This window comes from Bemisia tabaci, chromosome 5 (assembly GCF_918797505.1).
Source record: "Bemisia tabaci chromosome 5, PGI_BMITA_v3".
Taxonomy (NCBI): Eukaryota; Metazoa; Arthropoda; class Insecta; order Hemiptera; family Aleyrodidae; genus Bemisia; species Bemisia tabaci.
This window is the reverse complement of record NC_092797.1, coordinates 22,237,144-22,252,022: the sequence shown is the minus strand read 5'-3', so window position 1 is coordinate 22,252,022 and position 14,879 is coordinate 22,237,144. Positions and strand designations below refer to the sequence as shown.

At 43.8% G+C, this 14,879-nt stretch overlaps 1 protein-coding gene across 7 annotated transcripts in view; it reads left to right on the top strand.

The window, feature by feature from the left end:
- LOC109036555 (uncharacterized) overlaps nt 1–14,879 on the top strand; it is a 426,442-nt gene that overhangs the window by 401,198 nt on the left and 10,365 nt on the right. For all 7 annotated transcript variants that reach the window (XM_072300430.1, XM_072300436.1, XM_072300431.1 and 4 more), the window contains one exon: nt 849–911. In XM_072300430.1, coding sequence (XP_072156531.1) covers nt 849–911 — 63 coding nt within the window. The remainder of the gene's footprint in view (nt 1–848; nt 912–14,879) is intronic.

Below are 14,879 nucleotides of genomic sequence, written 5' to 3'. Positions count from 1 at the left end.
CTCGGGGCTAAAATTATTATAATTTGGATAGTCATTTGGGTAGGTAATCATTAAGGCATGATCAGGCAATCATCATACCAGTGCAAATTTATCAATCTCTGATTGATGAAACCACGGTGGAAAAAACCATGGTATGCACTACCACGATGGATGACGTCGTACGATGTGTCTGTTCATGAGCGATACCTTTATCGTGTTATCTGATTTTTGAAATTGATAGGTAAAGCTTTAGACGGTATAGCCTAAGAAACTAGCTAAAGAAGGTATGTAGGTGATAGACTAATAATTAACGGCGACCCACAACAAACCCTATAGTGAGTCAATCCTTTCCCCCCTTACTCCATAACAAATATCCGCTTCCACTAATAGGTATGCTCCATTTTTCCTCTATCTTCTTTGTCTATAGCTTTGTCTATCAATCTCAATAATCAGCCCACTGTATCGGACGCAGAAACTTAGCGGTTGAGCAGATCTCACTGTTTATCGCTAATCTCTAAGCATAAGCCGTCGTTTCCCTTCCAAGAACGCGTAACTACATTTCAATGATGCCAAATTTCCTCTCACAAATAACATTATTACCAGGAGAATTTTGAGCATTTCTGAATGAGAATTTTACTGATTTTTCTTCTGATCTATGGCAAAAATCAGACAAATTTTGGACAAAAGTTGCTCAGGTACATTCTTGTAAAATATTGAATTGTTGGAGTCAATTTTGCAGCCTTGAAATTTAGTTGCGTTTCTTCGTTGGGGAAGCGACGGATTCCGTGACCAGCGCAAACTGGCTTATTTCTTAAAAATTGTTTAATGTCTGAAACTAAATGTCTAAATTGAACGATTTGTTGTTGCAGGAAGCAGTAGTAAAGAAACGAGGAAGGACGATATGCTCTCCTCATCGATAATTGGCCCGCATGGTGAGTTGAGTGACAAATTACATTGGCTCGAATTCATCCTATCGCATGGCTCGGGCTCGGAGGCACTTGGCCCCCGAGTAGTGGAACTTGAACTTGGAATAGAAAACATTTGATTTTGAGCCGCGAGGAATCCTATTAAAATGACATTAACTCGATTACTCCCAACAGATTACACGAGTCGGTCCCGCTCTAAACGCTCACGACACGCAATTGACGGCGTGTGAGGGACCGCCGCCGCGGTGGCGCTCTCTACCTTGTTCTCACTCACGTTTCTAGTGTTCAGTACTATACCATCGTGCTAAGGAAAAACACTATTTGAGCCATCAGTCGTTGCCAAATTTCCTTCGACAAAACACGCATTTTTAGAAAAATTGGTGAATATTTCTCCTCTGATTTTTTGCAAGATTTTGTTCGTAATTTGATCTAAAAATTCTGAAAATTTCAAGGAAAAATATTCTTAATTCTCCTCAAAAATTAATATTTTCAAAGAAGAAATTCGGCAATATTCGAATGCTTTTGCGGCGTTTTTACTCATCATGGTAGTATACAATAGACAAGAGCCGATGGTTGCATGCGTTTGCCGGATTGGGCTAGACCAAGGTTGCTCAAATGTAAGCATGATTTTTCGAGGGCAACTAAACAAATCGGATGGCAACTGAGAGTCGCCGTAATCGAAACCACGCATGCGTGATTTCAAAATTGTTTAAAAGATTCATGAGAGGGCATCAATTAATCGGAAACATTTTGCAATCAGAAATTACAATTTCTAGCTGATCCATGAAAATACTTACGTGCATAGGGAAAATAATGGTATGTACGTTGTTTCTAAAAAGATCCAGAAATTTCCTGGTAAAAAATGGCGACGGGAGCTGCGTTTCAAAATACCATGGGAGTTCCCAAAGCCGACTAAAGAAGGCTATTGAAAATCATCTAGCTGGCTGTAGAAAGCGGAGCAAATCATATAGCCGGGCTATACGGAGCTATAAAAAGTATACAGTCGGGCTATAGTTCCTATCGCCGGGCTTTACACTTTATCGCCATTGGCTATAAAAGGTTATAGGAAATCGTGTAGAGATTCGTGTGCTTTGGAAATCATTAAGTTTGATACGGAACTACCTTAACATTTACAAAACACACATTATATTTTCCTTTAAAACATATTTTTTTTCATCAATTAAAATAAGAATAATCCATACAGAGTGTGCAAACATTTCAAAATCATGAGTTGAAAACAGCTGACTCCGCGAGATTAAATATTAGAGCCCAACACAAAGCGGAGCGGCGACGCACTGGCGCCTACAAAACCTAACAGGGATACTTCACGCATTGCGCAATGCGTGAAGTATCCCTGTTAGGTTTGTAGGCGCCAGTGCGCGTTTCGCGCTCTCTGCCCGCCCGCCCCGCCGCGCCGCAGCGTGCCACGGCGTCTGAAGCAACTATTTCACACCAGAGGTATTGCACAGTATCATGAGAAAGTGAAGGCGCCCCAACATATTAAGAATGACACACATCCTTCAAAAGTACGGAGCATTCCTCGCAAAATAAATCAAGATACTACGGCACAAAAAGAGAGCGGTAGTCCAAAAACTAACTAAGGCCTAGTATCCGTATTTAGTGACGTTTAGCATAAACTTTATTGTCCGACTGTTGCTTAATCGCCATCGTCTATAAAAGGCTATAAAAAATTGTACAGCCGGCTACAGAAGCTATTGGAAATCTTACAGCCGGCTTTAGGTCTATAGTATTTTGGAACACACATTCTACTGCCAATTTTTACCAGGGTTGTAGTTCCTATTTGCAAAATGTAGCCCATTGTGGTGTGTCTTTTTGATACAAAAATGTATTATGTCGTTTCGAGATTAGTACGGTTTCTCTTAGTCGCCCCAAAAAATTCACACGTTACTTTTTACTTAGAATTCCCGAGAAAGTTTACGGAAATGCGCCTCGCCGCCTCATAGATCCCTAAATTGTGAATGTGTGTGTAGTGGTGTGCACATGCGCACCTCTGTCTGCTTCTCCTCCAAAGTCTCCATTTGAGGCTCCAACTTGCCTGGAAGTTTAGGTTACCGAAAATTGCATTTCGTTAGCTAAATTCCACGATGCACAATTTCTCTCCCGTGTTGATTACCACACTGGAAAAAAAAAAACACATTGGATCTAGAGTCCAAACTCTTGAAAACATTTACAAGAAAAAGGACTCCTGATTCAATCAGATTTAAGCTTAAATCAAAAGGAAATCCGCTTAATTTAAGAGGCTGGGTTCTTGATTTACGCCTAAAATCCGATTGAATCAAGAGTATTTTTTCTTGTCGATGTTTTTAAGAGTCTGAACTCTAGATCCAATGTGTTTTTTTCCCCAGTGGTATATCGCGGTCCAGTCGTCAAATTGACGAAGATGGTGGTTGTAAATAGTAACTAATGGATGACCAAATTCGTCCGTACTTAGCCCTCTTTAATTGCTCAACTTTAGTCGCATTAATCCCTCGCCCATAAACTTTCACAAGTTACTTTAACACCATTTAGTATTTATTGAGCCCGTCCCTAGCTCACCCCTAAAAACACCTATCATCATAGAGAAACCAATGACACGAATGTTGTCTCTATGTATAATGATCCGGAAAACAGTAGTTCCTCATTGCAAAATGTAGCTCACTTGACTTTAATTACAATAATGATTAGGAAAACCATGCTATGCACGAATGCAGTAATATTTTCGTCTGTCAGTTTCTCAGGACGAATATTTTTAAGCTTACGGTTAAAAAGTCGCATGGATCTTGAAAGAAATAGAAAAAGGAGCTGTCGTTGTTTCATTTGCAATTATTGATGATCGGGGACCGTTTGACAGCCACAGTGAAAGCTTCTAATTTGCATTCTGTCAACGATTAACTGAAAACGCGGGGAGCTTTTTATCAGAGAAGTGATCAGGGACCATCTAAAGATCAGTTCGCCTATTTACGGTGTGCATTCAAATGCGATCTACTTTCTCGAAACGAATCAGAAATAAAAAGGTTACTTTTCCGACCTGGTTGTCGCTTTCTCCGGTTATTCGCATTTACTTATTTTCCAAGCTTCGGTTTTTATTTTAAGTTCACGAAAGAGAATGTTGTTTCATTGGCATAAAGTGAAACCAGGCCTTGATGAGCTATTCCTGACAGTTCGGTTGACTTAGAAGGATAAATTCATGAAAATTCAATGGTTCATTTTACAACGATCATTATCAGGCACCCTGCTCCGATATATTTAGGAGATTTCCGGTAGATTTCAGATGAAGGGTTCTTCCTGTTTTATGAAACAGCTGAAATGCCACAGAAGTTTAAGAATTCTGCTATTACCACCCGCAATAGTAGGGATGACGAACTCAAAATTAACTACAAAACGGAAAGAGTATATTTACTTTGATGGAATCCTTGGAATCCTGGAACTTTGTAAAGGGTGCACCTGGGAACAGTATAAATGTCTTTACGTTAGAGGAAGAACAAAATGAGTCAACGCATTCGAGCATACTAAATTTTTTTATTTTATTTTATTTTTTTAACCGTAAAGAACAGGAAAACTTTGAAGCTAGCGTCTGTCGAATCTTTAAATGTCAGTAAATTTTGTTGAAATTAAAAATTGGGCATCCTGAGAGGCTCTGGTTCTTCCCCGTTCCTTGCCGAGGAGGCAATGCCCTCCACACTCCGGAGGCCGGGCAATCAATGGTGCTCCAAAGAGACGGACGATAGATTATTGAGACTTGACTCCGCGCGGCGTGCGCATTGTTGCAGATGTGGTCGGCGATCGGCGTGTAATCGGCGGTCCTGGTCGGATGTCTGTGCCAATGGCAATGGGTGCCTTTCATGGGCTCAGACCTCTGGAGTTTCAGCCTTTATGTCCGTCACGACAACGTCCGTCATCGGTCGCCGCGGTGCGGCGCGGCGCTGCATGCATCATTGTAGAATAGAACGCGCTTGGAATATTAGTCATCATTTGCTCTTACCTTCTACCTTCCACTTCAAACTAATGTCTGCCGTTGCCCATTCTACCCGCTAAACATCGCATTTTTGCCCTAGCACACTCGATCTCATGTCTATGTCGCTTCGTTTGATCTGCCGCGTGTGTCCTAGGATTCTAGGACATACACGGTTGGTGCTTAGAGTTGGTGCGTATAATGAGATCAATGTAGGATAAACTGTGATACACAACAATATGACAGAATATGACTTCATGCACCCAGACTATTTATACGCAGCGTCGTATTATAAGATCGGTTCGGACAAATATTCTATTCACTTTAAGTTCTCGTTGATCGTAGCGATTGCCGTTGTTCTTTAAATTACTCTAAGTCGGAGACAAATGAAGACTCTCCAGATGGTCAAAAAGCCTTCTGGAGGCCATAGCCTAGCTGTCGCTGTGTGTGCTCCATAGGAAATTCAGCAGCCAAAATAAGACGACTTCTTCCTCCTCTTCTTCTTCTTCTTCTTCTTCTTCTTCGTCTTCTTTTTCGTCTTCTTCGTCTTCTTCTTCCTCTTTCTCTTATTCTTCCTCTAACTTTTCACAAGGGTCGAGACCGTGTTTGTCTAGCCTCTGACTTAAGAAAATACTGGTGACGAAACTTAAGGGTCCTGCGGGGATGAAAGACAGCTCTGTGCCCATCTCTGTTGCGGTCATTCGGGTTGCCTCCGTTTATGAGGTCGTCCTACGATAAAAATCTTTGCAAGCCTTCCCCAGTCCATTTTCTTCAGCCAAAGAGGTCGGTTCGGACGGTTCGAACCTTTGAACCGAAAAGTGCCCACTAAACTTTTCGGTTCGTACAGCCGGTGTTTTTTCCTCCGTGCAGTTATTGAAAGTACACGGTCCCTAGATCGTCGGATCATTACTTCGCAACGCCTTTATCGATGGAGGTCGTGCTGTACCCCATCGATGGAGGATCAATGATGAATAACGAGTCGCCCTGTCGACTAATCAGGTGGCGTCCCACGCGGCAACTGAGTGGCAAGGCAATGGAATACATTGGGAGTGAAGTCACCGAGTCACCTCTTTGACACTTGGCCGCTGGAATTAAAAATCCTCGCTCGACGAAGACGACGGGACCGATGCGGACGCGACACCGCGTTGCATCGCTCATCGCCGCGACGCGACGCGCTTGACCTGTTGATTGGTTCCCGGTATAATTATTATCGTCGTCATTTCGCCCAAACGCAGTCACAGACGCCTGCCTATCCGCTGCTTCTCTTCCTGGCGTCTGTTTCTTGCGGATAGAAGCGGGCTCCTACGTCATAGTCCTTCAAATAAGGTAATAGTGAAGTCTCAGTGGAAGTAAATAAACATCGGAACTAATTTTTACCCAATATACTCGACTCAAAATGTTTTATCCTAGGATGGGTTTACTCCTGAACAACAAACATACGATACGTCGCGTCGCCAGTGTAGGGGCTTTTATTTCATCTAACGCAAAAATCTGACCTATTTGCGTGTTGAGACACAAAATTACTTCGGGTGGCTCACACCACTGTTCGGGAACTCATATAGGAAACCGGCCCGAAGGAATCTGACATAGGTGGATCCAAACACTTAGAACGGGGAGGGGGGTCCGGGGGTTCCCCAGAAAATTTTCGAAATTTTTAAAACATTAATATGCAGTTGGATTCAATTGCGTCATAAATAATTACCGAATATGAGCGTTCTTCCATCTTCTTTTCTTCGCTCCTTCCTTTTCTGTTTCTTCCTTTTTTCTTCCTCCTCTTTTTCGGGGCATATGCCCCCCCTCCCCTGGATCCGCTAATCTGAATTTCATTATTCCGAAGCCCGCCCTCCGGGCTTACTTGGGGGCTGAAAGGGGGTCCTACCTTCGAAAATCGGGATTTCTCGTCACAATAAATCAAAATAATCTCGAAAAAATAAATCATTTGCAAAAAGAACATAGACAAGTCCACACCACGTTTTCTATATTAACAAAAAGAAAGGAAGAAAAATCTGAATATTTTAAGGAAAAGTTCGATTTCTCATTATTGTCAGCCAAAGATGTTTAGGTCTCTCTATCATAAAATTCTGCATGTGCTCGCAAGCTCGATACTCAAAGCTCTATTTTGACAGGCCGTCTGACAAACTTTTTGCTCAGTCGTGTAACAACAGTATCAGAGTGAGTCTTTTCATTCTAACATCACTTTCGCTGTTGTTGCATCACTTAACTGAGATAGGTATCCACCAGTCTCCCATGCCATATTTTAAAATATATATCTGTCCTGGATTCGAAACCCCCACGCACCGCCCGCGCATCCGAACTTCCGTCACGCCGAAGAACATCCGAGGATCCATTAGCACGGCGTAATATTTTCGGCAGGAATTTGGTGATTAATATTTTCCTCCTTCCCGTTAACGGCGGTAGTTAAACCGAAAAATTTATACTGCTCCTCAGGCAGATCAATCGAACCTTTCTCTGCGAAAAGATTGCTTGCGTGTATCCTTGTGTCCTTTCTTTTTAGATCCATTAAAGCGATTGCTGAGCTCTCAGAGTCCGAACAAATCTTAATTTATAGTCATAAAAAAGTGTCAATAGTGTAGAAAGTTCTGAGTGTATTTTTTGTTCAACCGCCAGACGAAGCAAGTGGAATCATTAACACTCTTGACGTTGTGCTAAACATGCGCGCAATTCGTTCTCATGAATCAGCCTGATAAGAGTGAAAAGTAGCATTTGGGGATTATTGATCTTTATAAGTTCGGATTTGTTGTTAAGTAGAATTATTGTTGTTGAAAGAGACGAGTAAAAAGGCATGTTTTATCGCTCCTCAGGTAAAAGTTCGATACATTACCGTCTTGAAGTGTATCCTCGTTCGGAGAACAGTTTTAAGATAAATCCATGTCAATTTAACTTTGTCAACTTAATCCAGAACAATAAAGCACAAATCCAGAACTCATTATAGACTCAGATTGTCGTTAATATTCAGCATCAGTCGTATACTGCGGTGGAAGGAGAGAACGCCGTATGAACATTCGAGGGTTGCCAAATTTCTTCGATAAAATGTTTATTTTTGAGGAAGGCTATAATTATTTTTCTTTTAAAATTTTCAGAAGCTTTAGGTAAAATTGTGAGCTTAATTATCTGAAAAATTGGGAGGAAAATATTCATAAATTTACCAGGAAATTCGTCTTTTATGAAAGAAAATTTGGCAACTCCGGAAGGTTCATACGGCGTTTTCCCTTAGCATGACAGTATAGGCTCCATAATTTAGGTAAATATTCACTATTATCATGACATACGTTTAGCGGGAAGAATTTTTCCGGAAGGAAATGACGGTAAGCGCATTTTTCTTACAATGTTCGATGACTGATGACTTCAAATTGAGTAGTGCGCTAAATGAGTTCGTCGAACCAACTCTTGTTTGCTGAGCAAATTGCTCCACGCATCACTCATCAAAAATGATTAGATAAACACTGGAGTAGTATGTTCCCCTCCAGAAATTACGTAGCGCTAAATTCACCGCGTTTTTGTTTTTACTCCCACTGCCATTCTGCGTAACGTAGCATTGTGCCGGTTTTAAGAGGTAACGCTAGTTTCAACACTTCCATCCACCCCCATCCCCACCCCCATGAAAAAGCGCTTAAGTTTCGTAAACCATCTCTGTGTGGAAAGAAAAAATAAAGAAATGAACGAAAAAATTGTGAAAGAACAAACATAAATGTGGATTAATGATTTTAACTTCCGCCGCGCCTCGCAGACCGCACTGTTTGACGCAATGCGTGAAGTATTCACGCAGTCTTGTTGGCGCTATGCGTTTCACGCCGACCGCTGCTGATCGCGTTTGCCGCAATGCGTGAAGTATTCCGACAGTCTTGTAGGCGCTATCCGTTTCACGCTGACCGCAATGACCGCACTGTGTTTGATGCAATGCGTGAAGTATTCGTGCAGTCTTGTGGGCGCTAATATGTGTTACATATGCCGATCGTCGCGCCGAGGGCTTCTCCTTTTTCACCTCAAGTCCTCGTCATCATTTCTCTTTAAGTAGTCTAAGTCGCGCCGTTCCAGGCAAAATTGCGTGTTCTTACTGAACTCGACCAAATTACTATACTCTCAGGAAATGAGAGATTTTTTCGCCTTTTCTCGTTTCTAAATCCGATTTTTTTTATACCTACATTTAAAAAAATTGCAAAATTTGCCGCCCAACTTGGATGCGCGTTTAGGTCTACCCTTTAAAGTGAAGGTAAATAATGTAACGCTGCTTCTTACGCGATTTCCGTATTTCTCGCTAGTTTTGACTAACGTACGTATGGAGTATCAACTGGGGGCTAATAGCGGGAAATTGCACATAGATATTTTTCCAAAACACTGAAAATATTTCTTCTTGAGATATTATTTTGATTTAAAACGTCGTTTCTTGTTGACAATTTTTTTTTTTTTTTTTTTTTTTAAGTCCAATTCTTGTGGATTCAACTTGAAGTCAGTTTCTTTGAGTTAAAGAAACGTTTTTTCGTTTTGTATTTTTAACTCTAATTTAACGATAGCAAATCGACGCTTCTTCAACTGAGAAAAAACTGATGTTGAGTCGAATCCGCACTGATGTAACTCAAAAAAACTAAATTTTGTCGACAAGAAACGACGGTTTAGTCAAAATAACATCCCAAGAAAAAATTTTTTCAATGAACCCCAAGTGTCGAAGTCGATGAGTCTTTCGGGCTCCATCCCGTTGGCTAAGCCGAAGATGGCGAGTGTTTTGACGGCGACCAACAGCGCCACGAGACAACAGCGGTAGCGTTCCGGGGGTCGCGGGTCGGGGGGCGGTGGCTGGTGAGCAAGTTGCCGTTGAGTGTTGCTGAACCGGAACAGTGCGGGTCCTCGACTGAAGCGCGAGCGTGAGGCTGCAGCAGGGCACTCCAGCCAGGAGCCGCAGCCGTAGTCGGAGTCGCGGAAGATGAGGAGCTCGATTACGGAAAACGAGTGAGTCCGGCTGTCGGGCTCTTGCTGCTTGCTGCTTGCTGCACTGCCCTCAAAACAAACAACTCCGCCGCTGCGCTGGTCGCCGCCGCGGTCGGGTTTGGCAACGCAGCTCCGAGATTAGGGCAGTAAGTCCTCGATCCAATCGGACGCAATCCCAATCGGCCGTGGCTTCCTCCACTCCGCCGCCGTCGGTCGCTCCAACACATGATTCCAACCCGTATGCTCACCGCACTTCCTCCTGTCTTCCCGGTTGGTGCCCAGGGATAGCGGGAACGCTCCCTTTTCTAGAAATCTACATCGAAAAAAAGTGCAGTTGATTCAAGATTCTGGATGTAAAGAAAGAATGTGCGAGAACTTGAAAAATGCTGAATTACCAGCTACAGCAGTTACTTTAGCAATGCTAGGGTGTAAAACTAACTGCTGTGGCCGGTAATTCAGCAAGTTCTCGCACACTTAAATCGACTTCACTTTTTTTTCGGTGTATAACCTTGGGTAGTTATAGAGGAGCTGGCCTCCTGGAAATCTACTTGGTCCCTCGCAAGAAATATGAGGGATTTTGCTAAATAAGTGCATAACATATACTGTGATCTTGGAAATTGGAATTGAACCAATTTTTTGGTGAGAACAGCTCAAAATTGCTCCTACGACGACTCGATTTTTCCAAATTTTCCGACCCTGGGATCTCCCTCCGATGCTAGGAAAATCCTCCAAAACTGATTTAAGCTGAAGGAGTCTTGCAGATCAGCCATAGAGGAGTGTCTTTTTGTGCTCTTAGACCCCTTTTGATGAGGTGCCTTTCAGTCCTTTTCCCACGAAATGCTTCTAGTTCCGCCCATGTCTAAAGTTGACGTCCTCTCTCTCGGCCGATAAACGTATGGTACAAACGTTGTCATTTTCACACAATTTACATTATAATTAAAAGTGTGCCATAGTGTAACATGAATAGGGTGCCAGTTTAGCTTTGCGGAAAATGCCGTCGAAGGGGTGAAGTTTCATGCACGCAAGCAGCAAAGTACTGCACAAGGAGTACAAAGAAATTCGGTGCCGGCTAAATTTCGAGATTAGCTCCTTACGATTTCGACAGTTAGATGAGCTTGCTTCATTAACTTTTGAAAGGTGGAGCGATGGCAAAAGTGATGGAAAACAGCTGTTGGAACCCTGTTCAACGCACCGTGAAGAATCCCTGGCATGCCACGTTGCTCGAATCACCCCGACAATGTCATTAACATCATTACAATCTCGTTTTATTTTTCAGATGAAGCGGCTCGATTAGTGCGTGTAATTGTCGGTGCCATTGGCGCGATTAACGGGTCGTTAATTCGCGCGGTAAACAAAAGGCGGGGGCCAATCGGCGCGGCGCGTGTGCGACGGAGCCCGAGTCGGGCGCACAGTACCGTACGCATCACCGTGCGAGTGGCAGCCCTGCTGCGGTCGGCCGAGGCGGGAACCGGCCGCACCGAGGCAGGAGCGAGGGGGCGCCGCGGAGACTTCGGTGGAAAGTATGTGCCCCATTTAATGAATGCGGATAAAGAGGAAAGGGGCAAAGAGAGAAAAATGTCGCGAATTCGCGGTCGCCGCTTTTCTATTTATACTGATAGTCGGAATCACCGCTGTTGCCAATTGAGGGAATGGGGGATTTAGATTTCCCAGGCTCGATGGGGGGGGGAGGGGGGGAGTAGGGTTGCCACAGTCAGGGAAAACCGGGAAATGTCAGGGAAAACCGGGAAATGTCAGGAAAAACCTGGAAATGTCTGGGAAAATGACGAAAGTGTCAGGGAAAGACAGTGAAGCCACCCTTATTTGCTCTCCAGAATGGGTTTAACGTTTCGAATAACCAATTTTGCCTGAAAACTATTTAAAATTATGTTATTTATCACCACTGTTGCCAATTGAGGGAATGCTGGAACTAGATTTCCCAGGCTCGATGGGAGGGGGGGGGGGGGTAGGTTTGCCACAGTCAGGGGAAACCGGGAAATGTCAGGGAAAATGACGAAAGTGTCAGGGAAAGACAGTGAAGCCACCTTTATTTGCTCTGCAGAATGGGTTTAACGTTTCGAACAAAAAAAATTGCCCGAAAACTATTTAAAATTATGTCATTTTAACCATCTGCCATATTCTCAATTGTCAGGGAATTATACCACAGAGAAATCATGGAAATTCCGTGGATTGCCTGTGGGGAGGGGTGTCCTATGAGATCGGGTGATAGCAATTTATGATGTGGTCCTTTAGAATATCTGAAACCGTTGTGAACTTTATTAAAAATTTAATGGTCCAACAAACTGGAAGACCGCCTAGAGTGTATCGATGAACCCTCATTATAGGTGCTTGATGTTATTCATGGTTTCTGCCAAAAAATCTGCAGGAAATTTTTTCCATTACAATCCATTTTTTGTAATGTTGCCTCCATTTTTTCAAATCACTTCCTCTGTAGAATTATGTTCACTCATGATCGGATCCTTTTCATGCAGGTCAATCAGACTTTGATTATGGCCCTATCAGAGTTTCGGTGTTGATTTAATTTGGAAATCTACATTTTGTTCCCAAATTCTACTTAAGATTAGCTAAATTCTTCGAATATTTAACTGCTCTATAACCATAGTCGTATGCATTGCCTACAGTAATGAAGTCAAGTGTGTGAGAAAGTCGTGCAGGATTAGAGTAAACAGTCCCCTCGACAAGACGCCTCATGCTGAGTAATTGCATGGCATATGAATTCTCATCTCCACTCGATAAATGAAGAGTTCTTCAGAAGCATGCATCACAGGAATTACGATAGCTCTATCGCTGTAGGGCAGGAGACTCATATCCCTAGTAAAGAAAAAACAATCAACACATGACAGAAATATGCGTGATCTACGCCAACTTTCCATTACATCATGCGACTCACAGGTGCTTCTTCGCGCCATCTATTATTTGCAGGGACTCTGTATCGCTTACCCGCTCCATTGAAAATCCTTGAGAAAAATGCATCTGAAGTTTCCATTATTATTCTATGGCCACTGACTGTGACGTACGTTCGAAATCGGGAGTCCAAGCTGCGATGTAAGTTATCATCAGTGACCGGGAAGTAATAATGGAAACTTAAGATGCATTTTTTTCACACGCTATTTTTTACTATGTGCCCTTTTTCCGGAAAGCTCATGAATTTAGGGGATAACCCCTAACTTTTTTTCCATGAATGTATCTCCGGTTTGACTTATACCAATCCCTCGTTTTTCTAGTTTTTGTGCACTAGGATTCCTCTTCCGTAGACTTTCAAATCACGCATAATTATTTCAAAAGGTGGGGGGGGGGGGGTGAAAATCACAGGTTAATTCCTCTCCAGCAGGTCGCGAATAGTCCGGCAGAGCACACACCCGTTCACTTTCCGAAGCGTTTTTCGGGGCGCCCCCACAACGCTTGGCAACGGGGGGTCCAGAGACTGCTTGCCGGAGTGTAATCGTATCCCCACCTGAAAGTTCTGCCAAATTCCGAATAATGTTGTCACCGCCGGGCGGTCAGATATCCGCGCCGGGAAATAGGGCAACATTAATTGGCTCGTTTGTTTGGTAGCCCTGAGTGACTATTTATAGTATTGGTTACGCATGTAATGTCAAGGCACCACATTGACACAATTCCTCGCCACCGCCCCCCCCCCCCCCCCCCCGGTCCCCCTGCGTAGCCGCGCCCAGCCACCGCGCTCCGCTCCGCCCGAAAAGCTGGAGAAAGCGAGAGTGACGCCGGTGAATTATCGTCGTTGCACCGACCGGGACCGGCAGCGACGACAAGGTGCGCTTCCACAGACGGTACGCGACGCGGAGGTCAACCGCGCGGCGAAGCTGCGCTACTCGGTGTCATCATTTTAAATCGTGGACAAGTCCATCCGCGTCGCCCATCTCCGTGGGCTTTGATTGGTTGAAAATTCTCGCACCAAATCGTGGGGCTACTGCCGCTAGCGCGGCAAACTCGGCGTCGCGCATCGTCTGTGTGAGCGCGGCTTCAACTTGCAACTCGACTCGCTCCCAGGAGCAGCAGCCCGATGCACTTCCAACTTTGCGCGTCCCCGCTCCGCGCTTTGCGTCACGCTCGTTTTCGCGGTCACACGATCGCGCTCGCCTTTGTCTTCGGCGGCCGCGTCATCGCTCTCCTTACCTAATTCGTCGCGCGTGACGTCATTGGCGTATCGCTCCGGAAGCGTGACGGCCATTTCAGTTGTGACGTCATGCTGGCCATTTGCGGGATACTAATTTTGGGGCTACGTCACGGGCTCCCAGCGAGGACGTTTTTTATGGCGACGCGTCATGGGTTAAAATTAATGGAGAGTATAGAGATGGATTGGGGGAGAGTGGAGGTATCTCGAATTACAGAGCCACAAATTGGCTCAAAGATGACACAGCTTTTACAGTTTTAGTTGTCTTTGATGAGTCCATTCCCGTATTCATTTCATTCGATTTGTTCCTTGTTTGTTCCATGCACCCCTAATGCCCTAATTCAACCCTTTGTATAATCTTTGCGACCGTTGAAAACGTCCTCTTTGCGATGGTTTATTGGTCTAGGTGGGGGGGGGGGGGGGGCAACCACAATCGGAGAAACGGGAGCCGATGGGTTTCAATTGTCTTAACTTCCACTGTAAAGGAACTTTACTAGCCTCCTGGAGGCAATAAGTTCCAGACTTTCATACGTAATGTACTTAAAGTACTAGACCAGAAGTACTTCCAAGTACCTCATTCCTGGCCACCACGCTGTAAAATTCTGGTCAGCAATTTATCTCTTCGCGGGAAAAAATTGAGGAATTCGAAGCGTTGATTTGAACTGTGTAGAATGTATGAGTAAGAATGTAATGTCTGAACAATGACGAAGGATAGAAATCACAAAAAAGATAATATTCGAAGTGTTTCGAAGTCATTAAACTATGTTTCCCTCAAACTTGAAATATCTAGAGTGGCCCATCCGTGAGCACATTAACGCACACAACTATAGGAAGGTCATTAGTAAATTGTTTTTCGGCGATGCGTTTACGGGCTCTCAGCGTTGACACAAATTCGTTGCCTAGCGATAAAAAATAGTTGAACGGAAAA